Source organism: Papaver somniferum, chromosome 5 (assembly GCF_003573695.1).
Source record: "Papaver somniferum cultivar HN1 chromosome 5, ASM357369v1, whole genome shotgun sequence".
NCBI classification, from domain to species: domain Eukaryota; kingdom Viridiplantae; phylum Streptophyta; class Magnoliopsida; order Ranunculales; family Papaveraceae; genus Papaver; species Papaver somniferum.
In genome coordinates this window covers 76,303,360-76,321,058 of record NC_039362.1, presented here as the reverse complement: position 1 = coordinate 76,321,058, position 17,699 = coordinate 76,303,360, and the positions used below count along the sequence as shown (strand labels likewise).

At 34.7% G+C, this 17,699-nt stretch overlaps 1 protein-coding gene across 1 annotated transcript; it reads left to right on the top strand.

The window, feature by feature from the left end:
- Nucleotides 1–14,387: 14,387 nt before the first annotated feature.
- On the top strand, nt 14,388–15,917 carry LOC113279201. The gene has a single exon (XM_026527901.1). The coding sequence runs from the start codon at nt 14,388–14,390 to the stop codon at nt 15,915–15,917; it is 1,530 nt and encodes a 509-aa protein (XP_026383686.1).
- The last annotated feature ends 1,782 nt before the right edge of the window (nt 15,918–17,699 follow it).

Sequence of the window (17,699 nt, the reverse complement as noted above, 5' to 3'; positions counted from 1 at the left end):
TGTCCAATATTTCCGAAATCGCTCAATAGAAATCTCCAATTAGTAAATGCACATTACTAATTTTTATTCTCTAGAGATGTGCATTAATTGCTAGTAATTAAAGCATATAAAACAAAAATCCTTAATTTAAAGATTCTTAACTTATTTCGGCATAGAATCACCTTGAATACTAAGGAATACCTTTGAACAATAAATGATAAAAGTTATTGCTCGTGTTCAAAGTATGTTGACATCTTTTCACTGCAAATCCTTATTTCATATTCATATGGATTTGCATTCTTGGAATCGGTTATACCATACTTACAAACAAGTTTAGAATTGGTTCACCTGTTTTCCAAGACTACTATGTGATTGATCAAATACCAAATTGCATACATGGGTTCAATCGGTTCTACCAATCACTAGGATCGGTTATACCTAAATATGGAAATACTTGTGATCGGTCACACCAGTCACTAGGATCGGTCACACCAGTTACAAGGATCGGTTCCATCTACACATGGTATTACTTGTGATCGGTCACACCAGTTACCAGGACAGGTTACACCAATTACAAGGATCGGTCACACAACACTCATGATCGGTCATACCAATTACTAGGATCGGTCACACTAATTACAAGGATTGATTATACCATCACATGGTGATTACTTAGGATCGGTTACACCAATTAACAAAACCAGTCATACCAAATCATAAGGCATGCATTGTGATTAGTTATACCAAGATACATAACCTAAGTTAAGGTCGGTTCTACCATCTCACACATATTGGTTATCGAAAGATTTGCAGTGAATAGCCGGACCAATAAGCCTAATGATTTCCCTTTCGATTCACAAAACAAGTTCATGAATGTACTTCCTTTAAAAAAAATGTAAAACATTGTTTCCTAGGATGAAATATTCACCATAACCCATTCATACATAACCTAAGTTAAGATCAGTTCTACCATCTCACACATATTGGTCATCCAAAGTTTTGCAATGAATAGCCGGACCAATAAGCCTAATGATTTCCCTTTCGATTCACAAAACAAGTTCATGAATGTACTTCCTTTAAACAAATGTAAAACATTGTTTCCTGGGATGAAATATTCACCGTAACCCATTCACATAATCATAACAATATATACAAGATTATGTCGATGTCATATCTACGAAGTTCAAAAGATAGGCGTTATACTTCGTAGTCTAATTCCTTAATACTATGATCATACTATTATGATCATATCACATTACTAGAGTAATATACAATATGTACAGTATATACAGCTTCTCAACTATGTTTTCAATACAACACGACTTGAAAGATACGTTAGGAATGAAACATTATTACTCCGAAGACCCGAAGAATGTAGAGAAGTAACGACTACAACGAAGACATCTTCCTTCCATTTGAGGTTAGTAATATTGACTTGATCTTGTTTCCATTCCTAATATATCTTTCAAGTCGTGCTATATTGAAAACATAACATGGGAAGCTGTATATATTGTATATAATACTCCAGTGATGAGACTTGGTCATAACAGTATGATTAAAGTGTTAAGGAAAACATATTACGAAGTATAAACACTTATCTTTTGGAACTTCGTAAATACGACATCGACATAATTTATTGTATATAGTTATTTAATTATGTGTGTATTATATAGGTATGATTTCATCCTAGAAAACTATGTATCTTTACACTAGTTTAAGGAAGTAGATGTATGAACTTGTTTTCATAATCTAAAGGAAAATCATGATGGGTCTTGTTATTCTTTGAATATGTTTTTCCATCAAATGGGGAGAGAATTCAATTTAAACTTGTGCTTAATTGTCATATTTTTGTGCGGCTGTGAAATTGTAGGAGATGCTTGTACCTTTATATCTCCTTGATGAAGACGCTAAGCTTACTTGGTAAACCGTCTAAATAAAATATGGTATATGTTCCCATATTTTGATACTCTTTTGTTTTAATTCATTATGATCTATGTTTTTCGCCTTTGCCAACTTTGTTGACAAAAAGGGAGAGAATTATTTAGTAGTATTCTACTAAAACATATGATTTTCAGAGCATTATGTAAGGGGGAGTGAATTATGATCTATAGGTTTAACCTATTATGCAAAAGTAATAAATATTGTTGACTAAGGGGAGAGCATATCACCGTAGTATTGCTTCAAAGTTGTGGTGTAATAAAACTTTGAGGAAGGTAACAATACCAAGTTCTTGTATAAGTATCATTGGGTTGAGTGATTTTTAATTTAAGAAAAGCTCGAATAGAGTATTCTCATAAGTTGTTATCGATGCAGATCTTCAACAACAATGGAGATGAAACGATCACATAAAAAACCATAGAATAACTTGAAGAACGAAGAATTCAAGACGACATTGAAGAACCAAGGAAATCAAGCATGATGGATTTTGAGATGAAAGATCGATTTATTTTTGAATTCATATGTACCGATAGTTTTTTAACTAAAATTGACAAAGGGGGAGATTGTTAGAGCACTGCTCAGTAGAAATCACAAGTGTTGTTATCTCAAGCTTGTAATCAATGTTAGATGCACAACTATATAGGTTTATAGGTTGGAAGTTGAGTATTAGACATCACTGAGTAACCCTCGAAGATTGAAGACTGAAAATCAAACAAAGACATTTGGAGATCTTCATCAACAAGAGGTATGTGAAAACTGAACCATTATATTTACTTACATGAATTACCATTCTACCTATATGGGACTACGTCATATGACTTCTAGTAGATTTAATTTTACAAAGAAGAAATTCAAGTCAAGCTTGCCTTGTTAAACATCTCGAAATATGATTCAAGCAATGGATGTTCGTAGGAAATTGTCCAAGCTGAAAAAGTGGGGGTCTAACAACCACACCCAATATTTCGCTTAGAAATCTGTATGGACAAACTCCAATATAATTCCAACAGAATCAACTAGTCAGTCAGACTCAATCAATGGAAATATATCCAAGAGTTGTATCTCTATTTCACAATGTAATCAACAAATCAAACAGATAAAAATCCGTGAGCCTGATTATTATGTGAAACAACTTGAACGGTATCAAAAACCAATGTTCAAATGTCAATCAATATAATCAACAATCAAAGGTTGGATTCTCTAATTGATTGAACTACGCACAACCTGTGATATTTCTATTATATAACAAAATATAATGCAGAAAAGAAATAACGCATACACCATAAATTTTGTTAACGAGGAAATCGCAAATGCAAAAAAACCCCGGGACCTAGTCCAGATTTGAAAACCACACTATATTAAGCCGCTACTGACACTAGCCTACTCCAAGTTAACTTTGGACTAGAATGTAGTTGAGCCCTAACCAATCTCACACTGATCAAGGTACAGTTTCGCTCCTTACGTCTGTGAATTTCAACAGGACTCTACGCACTTGATTCCCTTAGCTGATCTCACCCACAACTAAGAGTTTCTACGATCCAAATTCGAAGACTTGATAAAAAAATATGTCTCACACAGAAAAGTATTTTGTATAGGTAAATCTGTCTCCCACAGATAAACTTATGAGTTTTGTTCCGTCTTTTGATAAATCAAGGTGAACATGAACCAATTGATATACCGGACTTATATTCCCGAAGAGAAACCTAGAAATATCAATCACCTCGTAATAATCTTAATCGTATGGTAGCAAAACAAGATATTGTGGAATCACAAACGATGAGACGAAGATGTTTGTGACTACTTTTTATCTTGCCTATCGAAGATTAAATATCGAGCCAATCTTATAGAAGATGGTACTCAATCACGATAGAAACAGCAAGATCAGATCATGCAACTACAGAGAAAATAGTTGGGTATGGATTCACAATCCCAATGAAGTCTTTAAGTCGTTAACCTACAGGGTTTCTTGAAAAACCTAAGGTTAAAGGAGAATCGACTTTAATCGCAACTAGTATCACACATGAGGTGTGGGGATTAGGTTTCCCAGTTGCTAGAGTTCTCATTTATATAGTCTTCAAATTAGGGTTTGCAATCAATGTTACCTTGGTAACAAAGCATTCAATATTCACCGTAGATGAAAACCTGATTAGACTCAAGCTAATATATTTCATCCATTAGATCGAACTTAGCTTGTTACACACAAACTAAATGTACCTTCATTTAGATATGAGTAACCTTACCTAAACGTGTACACCTTGTTGGAACAACAATAGTTAACCGAAGTTAGCCATATGAACACTTTCATATCAACCTTATTCATCTTAACCATAACTAGTTCAAATGACTCAAATGAAATTAGTTCTAGAGTTGTTCAATTGTTTATATTCCCATAGAAGTATACAAGACACAATTGAAGCAAAATCGAGTTTGATTCACTCGAATCAAGTCATGAACATTATATCCACGGTTTGCAAAATATTGCATTCCTTATTATATAAATGTATTAGTTCATGAACAAACCGATTTTAGAACATCATCTACTTAAGGTATGCGTACCGAAGTAGCCGGACTAAGTTTGGGTTTCACCAGTACGCGAACTGGTGTGCATTCCATCCAAACTCAGCAGAAATTCCCGAACCTGAACCTTACGCCAGTACGCGTACCGGTTTGCATACCAGGTTCCCGGACTTTCTCAAAACCAACAAGTACGCGACGGGTATGCATACCATGGTTCCCGGACATGGATTACATATATGCAAGTACGCATACTATGCTTAAATCCATTTGTTTTAAACTCTATTTCAATCATTGAAACTTTGTTAGAGGATGACAATAGTTGTTTTCACTAACTATTAGCATCAAAGTAATTTTCAAGTTATTGAAATAATCAATACGAAATATTCTGAGTCTACATCAAATAACTGTATCACACAAATCATGTAAGATGTTACTAGGCGATTTTCATATGATCATCTTTGACTTTCGACAAGAGTATAAGATGAACTTGGTTAAAGCGAAAGCTTACCAACACATATTTCGAGAAATATGTAAGCGAGTTAAACTCAGCTCGAAATATCAAATGTGTATAATCGAAGTCTATATAGCTATACGACTTATGTCTCAAAAAGGAGATAGAGTAGATAGACTTTTGAGTGATAGATGAGTTCAAGTCTCCACATACCTTTTGTTGATGAAGTTCCACAAGCTCCCCTTAGTAGTTCTTTGTCTTCAATCAATGAACGATGTGAAGTCTAATGCTCAACTACACTTTCTATCCTAATCCGAGACTTAACTATAAGTAGACTAGAAATCAAGACTTATAGTGTTGGCAACTAAACTTGACAACAAGTTTGAGATAGCAACGCTTGCGATTTCGACCGAGCAGTGCTCTAACAATCTCCCCTTTTGTCAATTTTAGTGACAAAACTATCAATACATATGGAATACAAAATAAATAAACTTTGTAGCTTTCAATCCAAATGCTTGATTTCCTTGGTTCTTCAACATTAATCGAAATTTTCGTCACTTCCAAGTACTCCAATGATTCTGAACATGTTCAACTCAACATCATAGTTGTTGCAGATCCGTAGCTATAACAATGAGAAAACAGTTGCTCTTAACCATTGTTATACAGTGTCATAGTATTATTACACATCATCAAAGTTCAATTGTATCACAACTTTGACAACAATACTATGGTGATATGTATCACTCCCCCTTAGTCAATACTTCATCTCACATGAAAACCACTCCCCCTTACATAATGATCCGTAAACCATATGTATTTGTAGTGTGAACTACACATTATTCTCCCCCTTTTTGTCAATAAAAATTGGCAAAGGTACGAAAATTAGTGGGATTCTAATGAAATTTCCATAGAGATACTTCATGACCAAAAGAAAACAACATATCAACTTGTTTAGATGCCACCATATAGACGAAGTTAAATGCATTCATAAAGGATTTTATGAATATACAAGATAACTCATACAATATTCCACAGCCACACTCCCCACAAAGATTTGACAATTAAGCACAAGTTCGATTAGGAACTCTCCCCATAAAATGTCATTCCCGAAAGGACAACAAAAGCGATCTTTCTTTCACAAGAAAAGAAGGATTTCTTTGGACATTAAAAAATCATATGAAACATGAATTTGTATCCAAAATACTCAATTAAATTAACCACAAGAGAACCCATGATTAATTTAATCGGAAATGCTCACATAAGAGAACTTACGGAGCCACACAATATTTAAGCAAAGATATGGATCAGGGAAGACCAATACTGCGGAATACACAAAGATTCATTCTATCTCTCATCACTATTTGCATAGAGACATATAATAATATTTAATCTTTGTAAACAAAAGTTCATCCTATCTTCCATCAATATTTGTGTAATGATATAATAGGCTTAACTTTTGTTTGTCAAAAGTTCATTCAATCTTTTATCAATATTTGCATAATGACATATGAAAGACTTAACTTTTGACATATATGGGACAATCATAGTCCACGGATGCAAACACACATATCCCATAACAAGTTGCTATATATGAAACTATAAAGATTAATACTGCAAAATCAGTTTCCAAATAAACTGTAGAATTTAAATAAATAAATCTAAAAACATTGCAAGATGAAAATCGTTGGAAATAACTATGTGTACTCACAATAATTGCTATTCCAAACCCTAGTTATCCTTCTTAAAACATAAGAATAACTTCTCATAAAAAGTTTCCTAGACATCAAGACAAACTCGTAATGCACATATAAGATGATTTGTCTTTAAAGGGTAGAATCAATCTTTTTCACACGGATTTACACCAAGAATAGCTACCAAAGGCATATAAAAAAAATTTCTTAACAAAGAAGAACATACAAAGTCATTAATGACCATGCACCGTAGTTTACATAAGATGATTGTGAACATTCAAGAATCCCATAGCAATGCGTAATACTGCCCATTCTTGAACTTCCTTCTTTTTGATTCACCAACAACATTCTTTTAAAAGCTACAAATGAGCTTATAAAAGTAGTACTCCAAGAATCCAAGTGCCCTAGTCCGAGAGAAGTGGAACGAGTGTGACGAAACGGAGCAAAACACTCAAAAACAAGAGACGAGACAAATACCAATCTTAAATCATCCAAATTCAAGAATTCTTATCTTCATTTTGAATATAATTTAAATAGAAAGAGAATGCAACAATAATGAGGTCATTCCGAGTTCGGACGAAGAAGTTATGGCCAAAACAAGTTTACCGAATATCGACGTCTAAAGGCCAGTATGCATACCGGTTTGGAAACGAATTTTCATGACCTGGAGCAGTATGCAAACGAGTTTGCGAACTAAAATATCTGTATTTTGATTTTAAATGATGGTATGCATACCTTGTATGTGTACCATGAAGTCCAAACATCCCGAACTACTATTTTCAAACCTAAACGTTTAAGAACCTTAAACACAAATCAAGTTAGGTAGATATGAAGGATAAGAAAGGTAAAAGGATCATTATAAGTACTTTAAGCAAATGATAAAAACACAAATCTTGCTCAAGTTTAGAGACATGCCTTTTAGAAGAATCCAATTGAATTGTACAGCCTTACCAAAGATTCAAAATCATACCTAACGCAACATGTGCGCCCCAATTCTTGTGCTTCCCTCACTGTATACATAGCAGGACATTTCTTGGTGAGGATGCACTTCCAACACAATCAGGTTGTGTTGAGGTTAACAATATCTTGCTCACCATGGCACCAAGAAAAAGTTTCTTTCCAACAACTCTTACATCTTACAGTATTGAGTGAAACCCAAGGGACTGTTTTTACAAGTTTTCCAAAGAAATTAAAAAGAGCACATGATAATTTGTGTTCCTGATTTATTCGTTTACAACTTATAACACACAGTCTCTGCAAATAATATTTAGTACTGCACAGGGAAACTCTTTTGATAGGAAGAGACATCCTGACTTTCTCACAAAGGAGGGCAATACCATTATCTTGAGAAGGTGTATCAAGGTTTGACTGATGAAATGAGTCAAATTCAGAGGTGAAATTGACTGATAGATGAGGTTTAGATACTTCTTGTATTATATCCAGTTTGTCTTCTGGGATACAAGAAGGAGAAGGATTATCCTTACTGATAAGAAGATCAATATCAACCTCAACATGAAAATTATTCATCATAACTTGATTTAGCTTATCAAGATATTCTTGCTCTTTCTGGAGGTATGACTCAACATCAAGAGATAAACTCTCAAGCTTCTTTTCAAGCCCTGAAAACACTTTAAGAGATTTTAAACCTGGTGGAGGTTTAGATATAATTTCTTCAACATATTTTATTAAATCAGTCATGGAAGAGAATTCTGAAATCCCTGAATCTGGTGGTGTATTTATTGAGATAACACTAATGTTCATAGAGTCAGATTACTACAAACACAGACTTATGAGGTCTTGAACGTGTTTGCCTGCTCTGTTACCAATTGAAAAAGGGCGGGTCTAACAACCACACCCAGTATTTCGCTTAGCAATCTGTATGGACAAACTCCAACATAATTCCAAGAGAATCAACTAGTCAGTCAGACTCAATCAATGGATATATATCCAAGAGTTGTATCTCTGTTTCACAATGTAATCAACAAATCAAACAGATAGAAATCTGTGAGCCTGATTATTATGTGAAACAACTTGAACGGTACCAAAGACCAATGTTCAAGTGTCAATCAATATAATCAACAACCAAAGGTTGGATTCTCTAATTGATTGAACTACACACAACCTGTGATATTTCTATTATATAACAAAATATAATGCGAAAAAGAAATAACACAGACACCAGAACTTTTGTTAACGAGGAAACCGCAAATGCAGAAAAACCCCGAGACCTAGTCCAGATTTGAACACCACACTGTATTAAGCCACTACAGACACTAGCCTACTCCAAGTTAACTTCAGACTAGAATGTAGTTGAGCCCTAACCAATCTCACACTGATCAAGGTACAGTTGTGCTCCTTACGTCTCTGAATCCCAGCAGGACATTACACACTTGATTCCCTTAGCTGATCGCACCCACAACTAAGAGTTGCTACGACCCAAAGTCGAAGACTTGATAAACAAATCTGTCTCACACAGAAAAGTCTATTGTATAGATAAATCTGTCTCCCACAGATAAACCTATGAGTTTTGTTCCGTATTTTGATAAATCAAGGTGAACAGAAACCAATTGATATACCGGACTTATATTCCCGAAGAACAACCTAGAAATATCAATCACCTCACAATAATCTTAATGGTATGGTAGCGAAACAAGATATTGTGGAATCACAAACGATGAGACGAAGATGTTTGTGACTACTTTTTATCTTGCCTATCGAAGATTAAATCTCGAGTCAATCTTAGAGAAGATGGTACTGAATCACGATAGAAACAGCAAGATCAGATCACGCAACTACAGAGAAAATAGTTGGGTCTGCATTCACAATCCCAATGAAGTCTTTAAGTTGTTAACCTACAGGGTTTCGTGAAAAACCTCAGGTTAAAGGAGAATCGACTCTAGTCGCAACTAGTATCACACAAGAGGTATGAGGATTAGGTTTCCCATTTGATAGAGTTTATCCTTTATATAGTCTTCAAATCAGGGTTTGCAATCAATATTACCTTGGTGACAAAGCATCCAATATTCACCGTTAGATGAAAACCTGATTAGACTCAAGCTAGTATCTTTCAACCGTTAGATCGAACTTAGCTTGTTACACACAAATGAAATGTACCTTCATTTAGATATGAGTAACCGTACCTAAACGTGTACACCTTGTTGGCTCAACAATAGTTAACCGAAGTTAGCCATATGAACACTTTCATATCAACCTTATTCATCTTAACCATAACTAGTTCAAATGACTCAAATGAAACTAGTTCTAGGGTTGTTCAATTGTTTATATTCTCATAGAAGTATACAAGACACAATTGAAGCAAAATCGATTTTGATTCACTCGAATCGATTCATGAACATTATATCCACGATTTGCAAAACATTGCATTCCTTATTATATAAATGTATTAGTTCATTAAAACACCGATTTTAGAACATCATCCACTTAGGTATGCATACGGGTATGCGTACCTAAGTAGCCGGACCAAGTTTGGGTTTCGCCAGTATGCGAACTGGTATGCATACCATCCAAACTCAGCAGAAATTCCCGGACTGAACCTTACGCCAGTACGCGTACTGGTTTGCCTACCAGGTTCCCAGACTTTCTCAAAACCAACAAGTACGTATACGGGTATGCATACCATGGTTCCCGGACATGGATTACATATATGCAAGTACGCATACTATGCTTAAATCCATTTGTTCTAAACTCTATTTCAATCCTTGAAACTTTCTTAGAGGATGACAATAGTTTTTTTCACTAACTATTAGCATCAAAGCGATTTTCAAGTTATTAAAATAATCAATACGAAACATTCCGAGTCTACATCAAATGACTGTATCACACAAATCATGTAAGATGTTACCAGACGATTTTCATATGATAATCTTTGACTTTCGACAAGAGTATAAGATGAACTTGGTTAAAGCGAAAGCTTACTAACTCATATTTCGAGAAATATGTAAGCGAGTTAAACTCAGCTCGAAATATCAAATGTGTATAATCGAAGTCTATATAGCTATACGACTTTTGTCTCAAATAGGAGATAGAATAGATAAAATTTTGAGTGATAGATGAGTTCAAGTCTCCACATGCCTTTTGTTGATGAAGTTTCACAAGCTCCCCTTAGTAGTTCTTCGTCTTTAATCGATAAACGCCGTGAAGTCTAATGCCCAACTACACTTTCTATCCTAATTCGAGACTTATCTATAAGTAGACTAGAAATCAAGACTTATAGTTTTGGCAATTAAACTTGACAACAAGCTTGAGATAGCAGCGCTTGTGAGTTCGACCGACCAGTGCTCTAACACAAGCAATGATATTTTTTTTATAACTATGCTTTTGGAAGTGTTTCAAAACATCAAAAGAGAGTTTCAAGAATTTACTGAAATCTGGACTCAAGATAGGTACACGTACCTAGTACGCATACCATGGATATCTGAGGTTCCAGAATCAAGGTTCTGGATTCGTGAACGTGTACAGTGCGCGTACTGTAAATGATCTAAAATCGTGAATGGTCTAGCGGTATGCGTACCTAGTACGCGTACTGTCGGTCTTTGAATCACAAATTTGTTATGAATACGCGTATCATTTAATTTCACATACCTACCTAATATGAATCAAGCAGATGTTAATAGACTATTTTCCCAAATATGTTTAGTATTACTACGACTCTCATAAACACCTCTAAGGCATCATTAATCACTAAATCACTTTGTGTTGTGCATCATGATTCAATTCTTAAGTGTTTAAATGAACATGATATTTCTTACAAGTTCAAAAAGCATATTTTCCAAGAACTATCATTATACACGGTTCCGGTACCCGAACCATGGTGTATTGTGACAGCCCGTATTTTCGGGTTTCCAGCGAACACGGATTCGACCTTTTGGGTCGGGTCCGGTCCAGCTAGCAACCCAAATTTACGGATCGCAACTCAGGAAGGACCAGATTTTTCGTTCTAAAATAATTTAAAAATAAAAATAAAATTTTTAAATTCAAACTCAAACTCAAATAAATTTTAGATGAAATATAATATTACTTTTAAAATTACAAAAGAAAATATAAAATACTAATTGCAAAATCAAAGTATAAAATTGAAACAGACCAACATCTCGAAAAAATCCAAAACGCAATACCCAAATCTCCGTGATACATATTAGTTTCTTTTGCGGCTAGTCTTTCTTCATTCTCTGTGGAAATGGAGGAAATGGGTGAGCAAACCACAGCCCAGTAGGAAGTTTCAAAAAATAATAGAGTGCAACGAAATCAACCAAATGCAGCAGATGCGATAATTAAAATCATGCATAAAAATTTGCAATAATACTTACGCTATTCTCAGCCACAAATAATCAACATTTTCTTACTTGCAATAATCCTTACGCTATTCTCAGCCACAAATAATCAACATTTCCTTACTCAAAATCTTCAATCTAAAATTCGAGATTCTTAATCTAATTGTCAGAGTTATTCCGGTAAACAAACCATACTGTTCCCCGAACAGTCTTCCCAAGATTGCCACCAGTGGTGGGATGCCATAAAAATCTGACATTTCAGCAGCAGAGAGATATGTAGTTCCATTATTCATTTCTAAATATTAGACCCGCGCATAAATGCCAAACATGTCCAAAATTCGTGAAATTTAACCGATGCATCTATTTAGAATATATAGAAATTGAAATAAATGAAATGCATTTATACCCAAAGCCAAAAATCATCCATAAGCACAAAACATTTACCGCCTCTCCAAACTCAAAACTCAATAGCAATGCATTAACAAAATTAATTGTAACAGTCAACACATACAATATCCACGCCAATAAAAACAGTGCATTAGTAAATCCTCCAGAAATGAAATCCTTAAAAATTAGACGGTTTGAATAAGAACTAAAACAAATGCTCTATGCATCGAGCCATTGGAATACAAAATCATTTTATAAATCCTAATGGGTATCTATAAAACTCGGTCAGAAGTTTAAGATGTTTGGACGGGTATAGTGTATGTTCAGATAATGTCCATCTAAAGACAATACAGATGCAAAGAGTACATAAACTAATTAAATTCACTGGGACTGTTGGACTTCTTTCACTTTGTTTTATTATAAACCAAACTAAAACTATAAGAATATGGGCATTTGGTATGCATGTTGAGTACAAGAGTAGAAGGACAAGGTTAGTAGGGAGAAAACTCCATTGGTGGATTAAAGAACATTTCCTTTTTGGCTTTTGTTGTAAAAAGTTACAGGAGGCTTATATTTTATAATTTTCTTTTAATTAATGATAAGACAAAATAAATTATAAACAAACGGATCCGTAAGTTGCAATATGGAGAGGCATATGCTTTCTTTATATCATTCCATGGTTAAAGAAATCTTATTAGCTTTGTTTTACATAGTGAAGTCACGGAAATCGAGAGACAATATGCAGACCCGTTTTTGACGGTATCAGTGAGAAAACTAAACCCAGTTTAAATGGCCACGATCGGAGAGAAATCGAACAAGCCCTAAGAAACATATAGAGTAAGTTTTGAACGGAGAGAAAGGACACTAGGCTGTTGGTATAGGTGAAACCGGCCACTAAAAATCACATTGTAAATACAGATCTCGTAGAAGTAAAATAATTTAATCTGAACACCAAATCAATTAACCTCAAATCAACAAATATATAATACTAAAATCAATTAATTGAAAATGAACAACAATGTAATGCTAAAATAGGTTTTAGTTTGTATTATGAGAAACCCCTATCTTAAAATAGCAATCCATAAACTTGATTCACCAACACGCTCCCCAAAAAATCAATGGAGTAATATATATACAATATATATATATACTCCCTCTGTTCCACTTTAGATGATATTTTAGAGTTATTTTTTTGTTCCACAATACTTGAAGGTTTCATATTTTTCCAAAAAACTACCAACAATATCCTTACTTTTTGTCTTGGAACTATAAATTTATTTTTAAATGCACTAATAACAATTAATGTTTAAAGACTTTTTTGAAGAACATTGATGGAAAATTTTAATATCTCTCTATTCCTTAATTTGCGTGAAAATTCCTATAACGTCATCTAAAATGGAACGGAGGGAGTATATATATATATATATATATATACTCCCTCCGTTCCGATTTAGTTGCTGTTTTAGGAGTTTTCACGGATATTAAGAAATAACAAAGAGAGGAAAATCTTTCCTAAAATACCCATATTAATTCCTAATTAAACAATTAAATGACCTAGGTTTGTGTTTCTTGAAAATATGAAATCTCTCAATCCCGTAAGACCAACTTGGTTGTTCCTAATTTATTTATTGCTCCTGGAAAATCTGTAACGGAGAGCTCAGCAGCGTATGCACCAAGACAATGTTGCGAGGCTAATTTTTGGCTTTTTTAATCTTGGATAAACCTTAGCCAACGTGCATAATCTTGGATAAACCTTAATCTTGGGATGTACAACTGAGTATGTATCCAAATCTTTGGTTTTGATTTAACCAAATATTCCCTCCAATTCTAGAATCAATCAAATGAAAGTGGATAAGCCAAATACTCTCTCCTGATCAGAGAAAAATATTCCCTCCAAAGATTTTGATTGGACCAAATATTCCTACAAGGATTTTGATTGGACCAAATATTCCCTCCAAATCCAATTCCTAAAATTACACAGGTGAAGAATGAAGCGTCACTTGAAAACTTATTCAAAATTTAAATTTTCTTAACCAAAATTATTTCGCTCCTGTTCTTTTCAATTTGTTTATAAACCCAAATTATTCTTTCATCTCTTCCAATTCCTTATGTTCATTTTTTCCTCTTCCCTTTAGAATGGATACTTCCATGGAAAATACTCAAGCTTACCTTTCTTTATCAAATTCTGATGTTGAAGAAACGAGTGATGAAGAAGTAGCATCCAATACTAGTGATGAAGAGGCAGTACCAAGATATGACGGCATGGTTCTTAATAATCCAATAATAAGAGCATCAAGAGAATTCAAAAATGATGAACGTTTAGGTATCTATCAATATCTGTTAACCCATAGCAATAATGGAAGAGTTAAAAGAGGTTCCATACCAAGAGTTGCTGGTATATTCAAGATGTCTGTTTCAACTGTTTCTCGTATTTGGAATCGATCAAAAGAAAATCATAACTCAAACATGCCTGCTGATGTATCTTCTAGGAAGCCAACAAGAGTTGGTCGCAAACGTGTGGAAATCGATAGAGACAGGGTACTGGCAGTTCCATTGAATCGCCGTACTTGTATTCGCACATTAGCGGCAGAGATAGAGATGTCAACAACAACATTGCATAGGAGGATAAAAGAAGGCAAAGTCAAGCCACACACAAGTGCAGTAAGACCAGCTTTGAATGACGATGGAAAAATAAAGAGGTTAAACTATTGTATTGACATGCTTGATACAAGTACTTTTAATTCTAAACCAATGTTTAAGGATATGTTCGATTATGTACATATTGATGAAAAGTGGTTTAACATGACAAAAATATCGCAGAGATATTATCTTCTTCCCGATGAACCCAAACCTCATCGTGAGTGTCAAAACAAGAGATTTTTTCCTAAGATTATGTTTACAGCTGCAGTTGCACGTCCGCAATATGATTCCTCAGGGAATCTAATTTTTGATGGAAAAATTGGCATATGGGCAATGGTTAAAAAAGTGCCGGCAGCAAGAAACAGTAAGAATAGGAAAGCCGGTACACTTGAAACCAAACCGATTGATCCAGTTGATAAAAAGGTTTCAATGGAGTTTTTAATCGACAAAGTCCTACCGGAAATTCGTGTTAAATGGCCTACCGGGAATACACGTACCATTTATATTCAACAAGATAACGCGAAGCCTCATATTTCGAAGGATGACGAAAAATTTAAGAATGCGGCATCAATCGACGGGTTCGATATTCAACTGAAGAATCAACCTCCAAATAGTCCAGATATGAACACTTTGGACCTCGGCTACTTCAATACACTTCAGAGTATACAACATCGTCAGAGAATGAATAACATTGATGAGCTTATTGTCGCGGTAGAAAAGGCTTACAACGATATGGAACCACGCATTATCAATAAGGTCTTCTTGACCCACCAATTATGCATGTTGGAGGTTATGAAAGCTCGTGGAGAAATCCGTTTTGTTTTGCCGCACATCGGGAAGGACAAGTTAGAGCGTGAAGGTAATCTTCCAATGAGAATTGAAGCGGATAGTGCTTTGCTTCACGACGTATTGGTGGAACTTAACAGGATGCCTGAATTCTGGTCCACTCTTGAACGAAACATGGTGGGCTCAAGTTTGGAATCCAGAAGTGAAAATATTAATGAAAATCTTAATCCAGAAGTATGATGGGTTCAAGTTTAGTGTCAGGTTATGAGTGCAGTAGTTTTATTTTGATGCTTAGTGTGTTAGAGTTGCCGGATTTGTTTTCATTAATTTGCAGTAATGTAATCGAGTCAGGCAATGTTGTACTCAAAATGTGGTTGAAGTAAGGTTTAATGGGTTATTTATGTACTGCAATAACCTGTTTTTTCCTCTGCTAATTCTTTGCTACATAAATAGTGCAAATACTGTAGAACACGTAGTTGTTGTTCTGACAAAAATGAAGAAAAGAATGAGCTAGATTTGTTGATTGCTTACTGCAGTGCACAAAACATCAATATTTTAATTGGGTCCAAATATAGTGAACACAGAAAAAAAATGTGCAGTAGCATTCTCTAGTTTGTGCAGTAGCATTGTCTACTTTGAGAATGTGCAGTAGCATTGTCTACTTTGTCTACTTTGAGAATGTTCAGTAGCATTGTCTACTTTGTCTAATGCAAAGCAGAAGAGAATGTGCAGTAGAAAAAAATATGCAGTAGCATTGTCTACTTTGAGAATGTGCAGTAGCATTCTCTTCTGCTTTGCAGTATTTATGTCTTTAAATGTCGCGTAGTCTTAGTTTTGGGCCAGTAAATTGCTGTAATGTCAATCAGTCTTAGTGTTTTGGGTTATAGACACTGTCCACTTTCAGAATTTCGTCATGAAGCTCTATGGTTTCGTCTCTGCAGTGAACTGCAGCGTACCTGTGTTGTACTGACAAGAGAGCAGTGGGAAGAGGAGAGCATTGGGAACAATAAAGCAGTTATCTTAAGAAGAACGGGGCAGGCATTTCTTTTACACTAATAGTAGATGAGGTTCTCAGTCAATTAACAAGACAAAACACACAAGAAGCTTGAGAGAGAAAATATGATATTTCAAATTGCTAGTGGAGGAAGTACCAACGAAGTTGAAACTAGCAGAAGAAAATAAACTAGACATATGCATGTTAAAAATATCATGAACACAAATGAAGATACCCTGAACTAAAAGGCAGAAGTTATCATTTACATCTAGTGCTCATTTACTCCAAAGAAGAAAAAATAAAAATAAAAATAGATGTGCAATATTCTTAACTGTTTGTTCCAATTTTCCCTACCACAGTTTCATTTCCCCAACCTACGGACAATAACGTCTCACCTGGAAAGTAAAAATGAGAAAAGATGTGTCTTCACAAGCTTCTCGTGCACCACAAGAAAAGAAGCATTTTGCTTGAAACCGTTTTTACCATGTACAGTACAAAAGAAAATTATGGACATAGAGTTATGAAAAGAAAAACTAGAAAACTGTAAAGTGTCAGGCATTTTTTTTTTATCAATAAAGAAAGGATACTATTGATAATATTAGCAACCAAAACAGCAGCTAAACGCCATACAAACAGTCATGGATACAGAGCTATAAGACTTAGTAGGAAGAAAAAACCCAAGCAAAAAGAAAAAACAAAGATCGGGGAGGTATTAGGTGTTTCTTAATAAAAAAAATTGGGTAAATATATCTTCAACATCTCATCAGTTACTTGTTGACGAGCCTGTGCCGTATTCTCAAAACCATCTCCTCTTGGCGGCAAATTTACATCAATCTCTCCACTCACTCTTCTTGTTGGTCGACCATATGGAGTAACTTGATAATATCGTAGAAGAGTGTAAGCCAAAGACAGTAGATAATCTAGCATATCCTCATCCATGGTGTTTGAAAAGAAGAAGATGAACTTTCTTTTGTTGAAGCAGAAGATGAAGAGATGATAAATGAAGAACCAACCAACATAGAGTATAT

Bases quoted from the DNA above. Each gene is read 5' to 3' on its own strand.
- LOC113279201 (XM_026527901.1), top strand. From the start codon at position 14,388: ATGGATACTTCCATGGAAAATACTCAAGCTTACCTTTCTTTATCAAAT.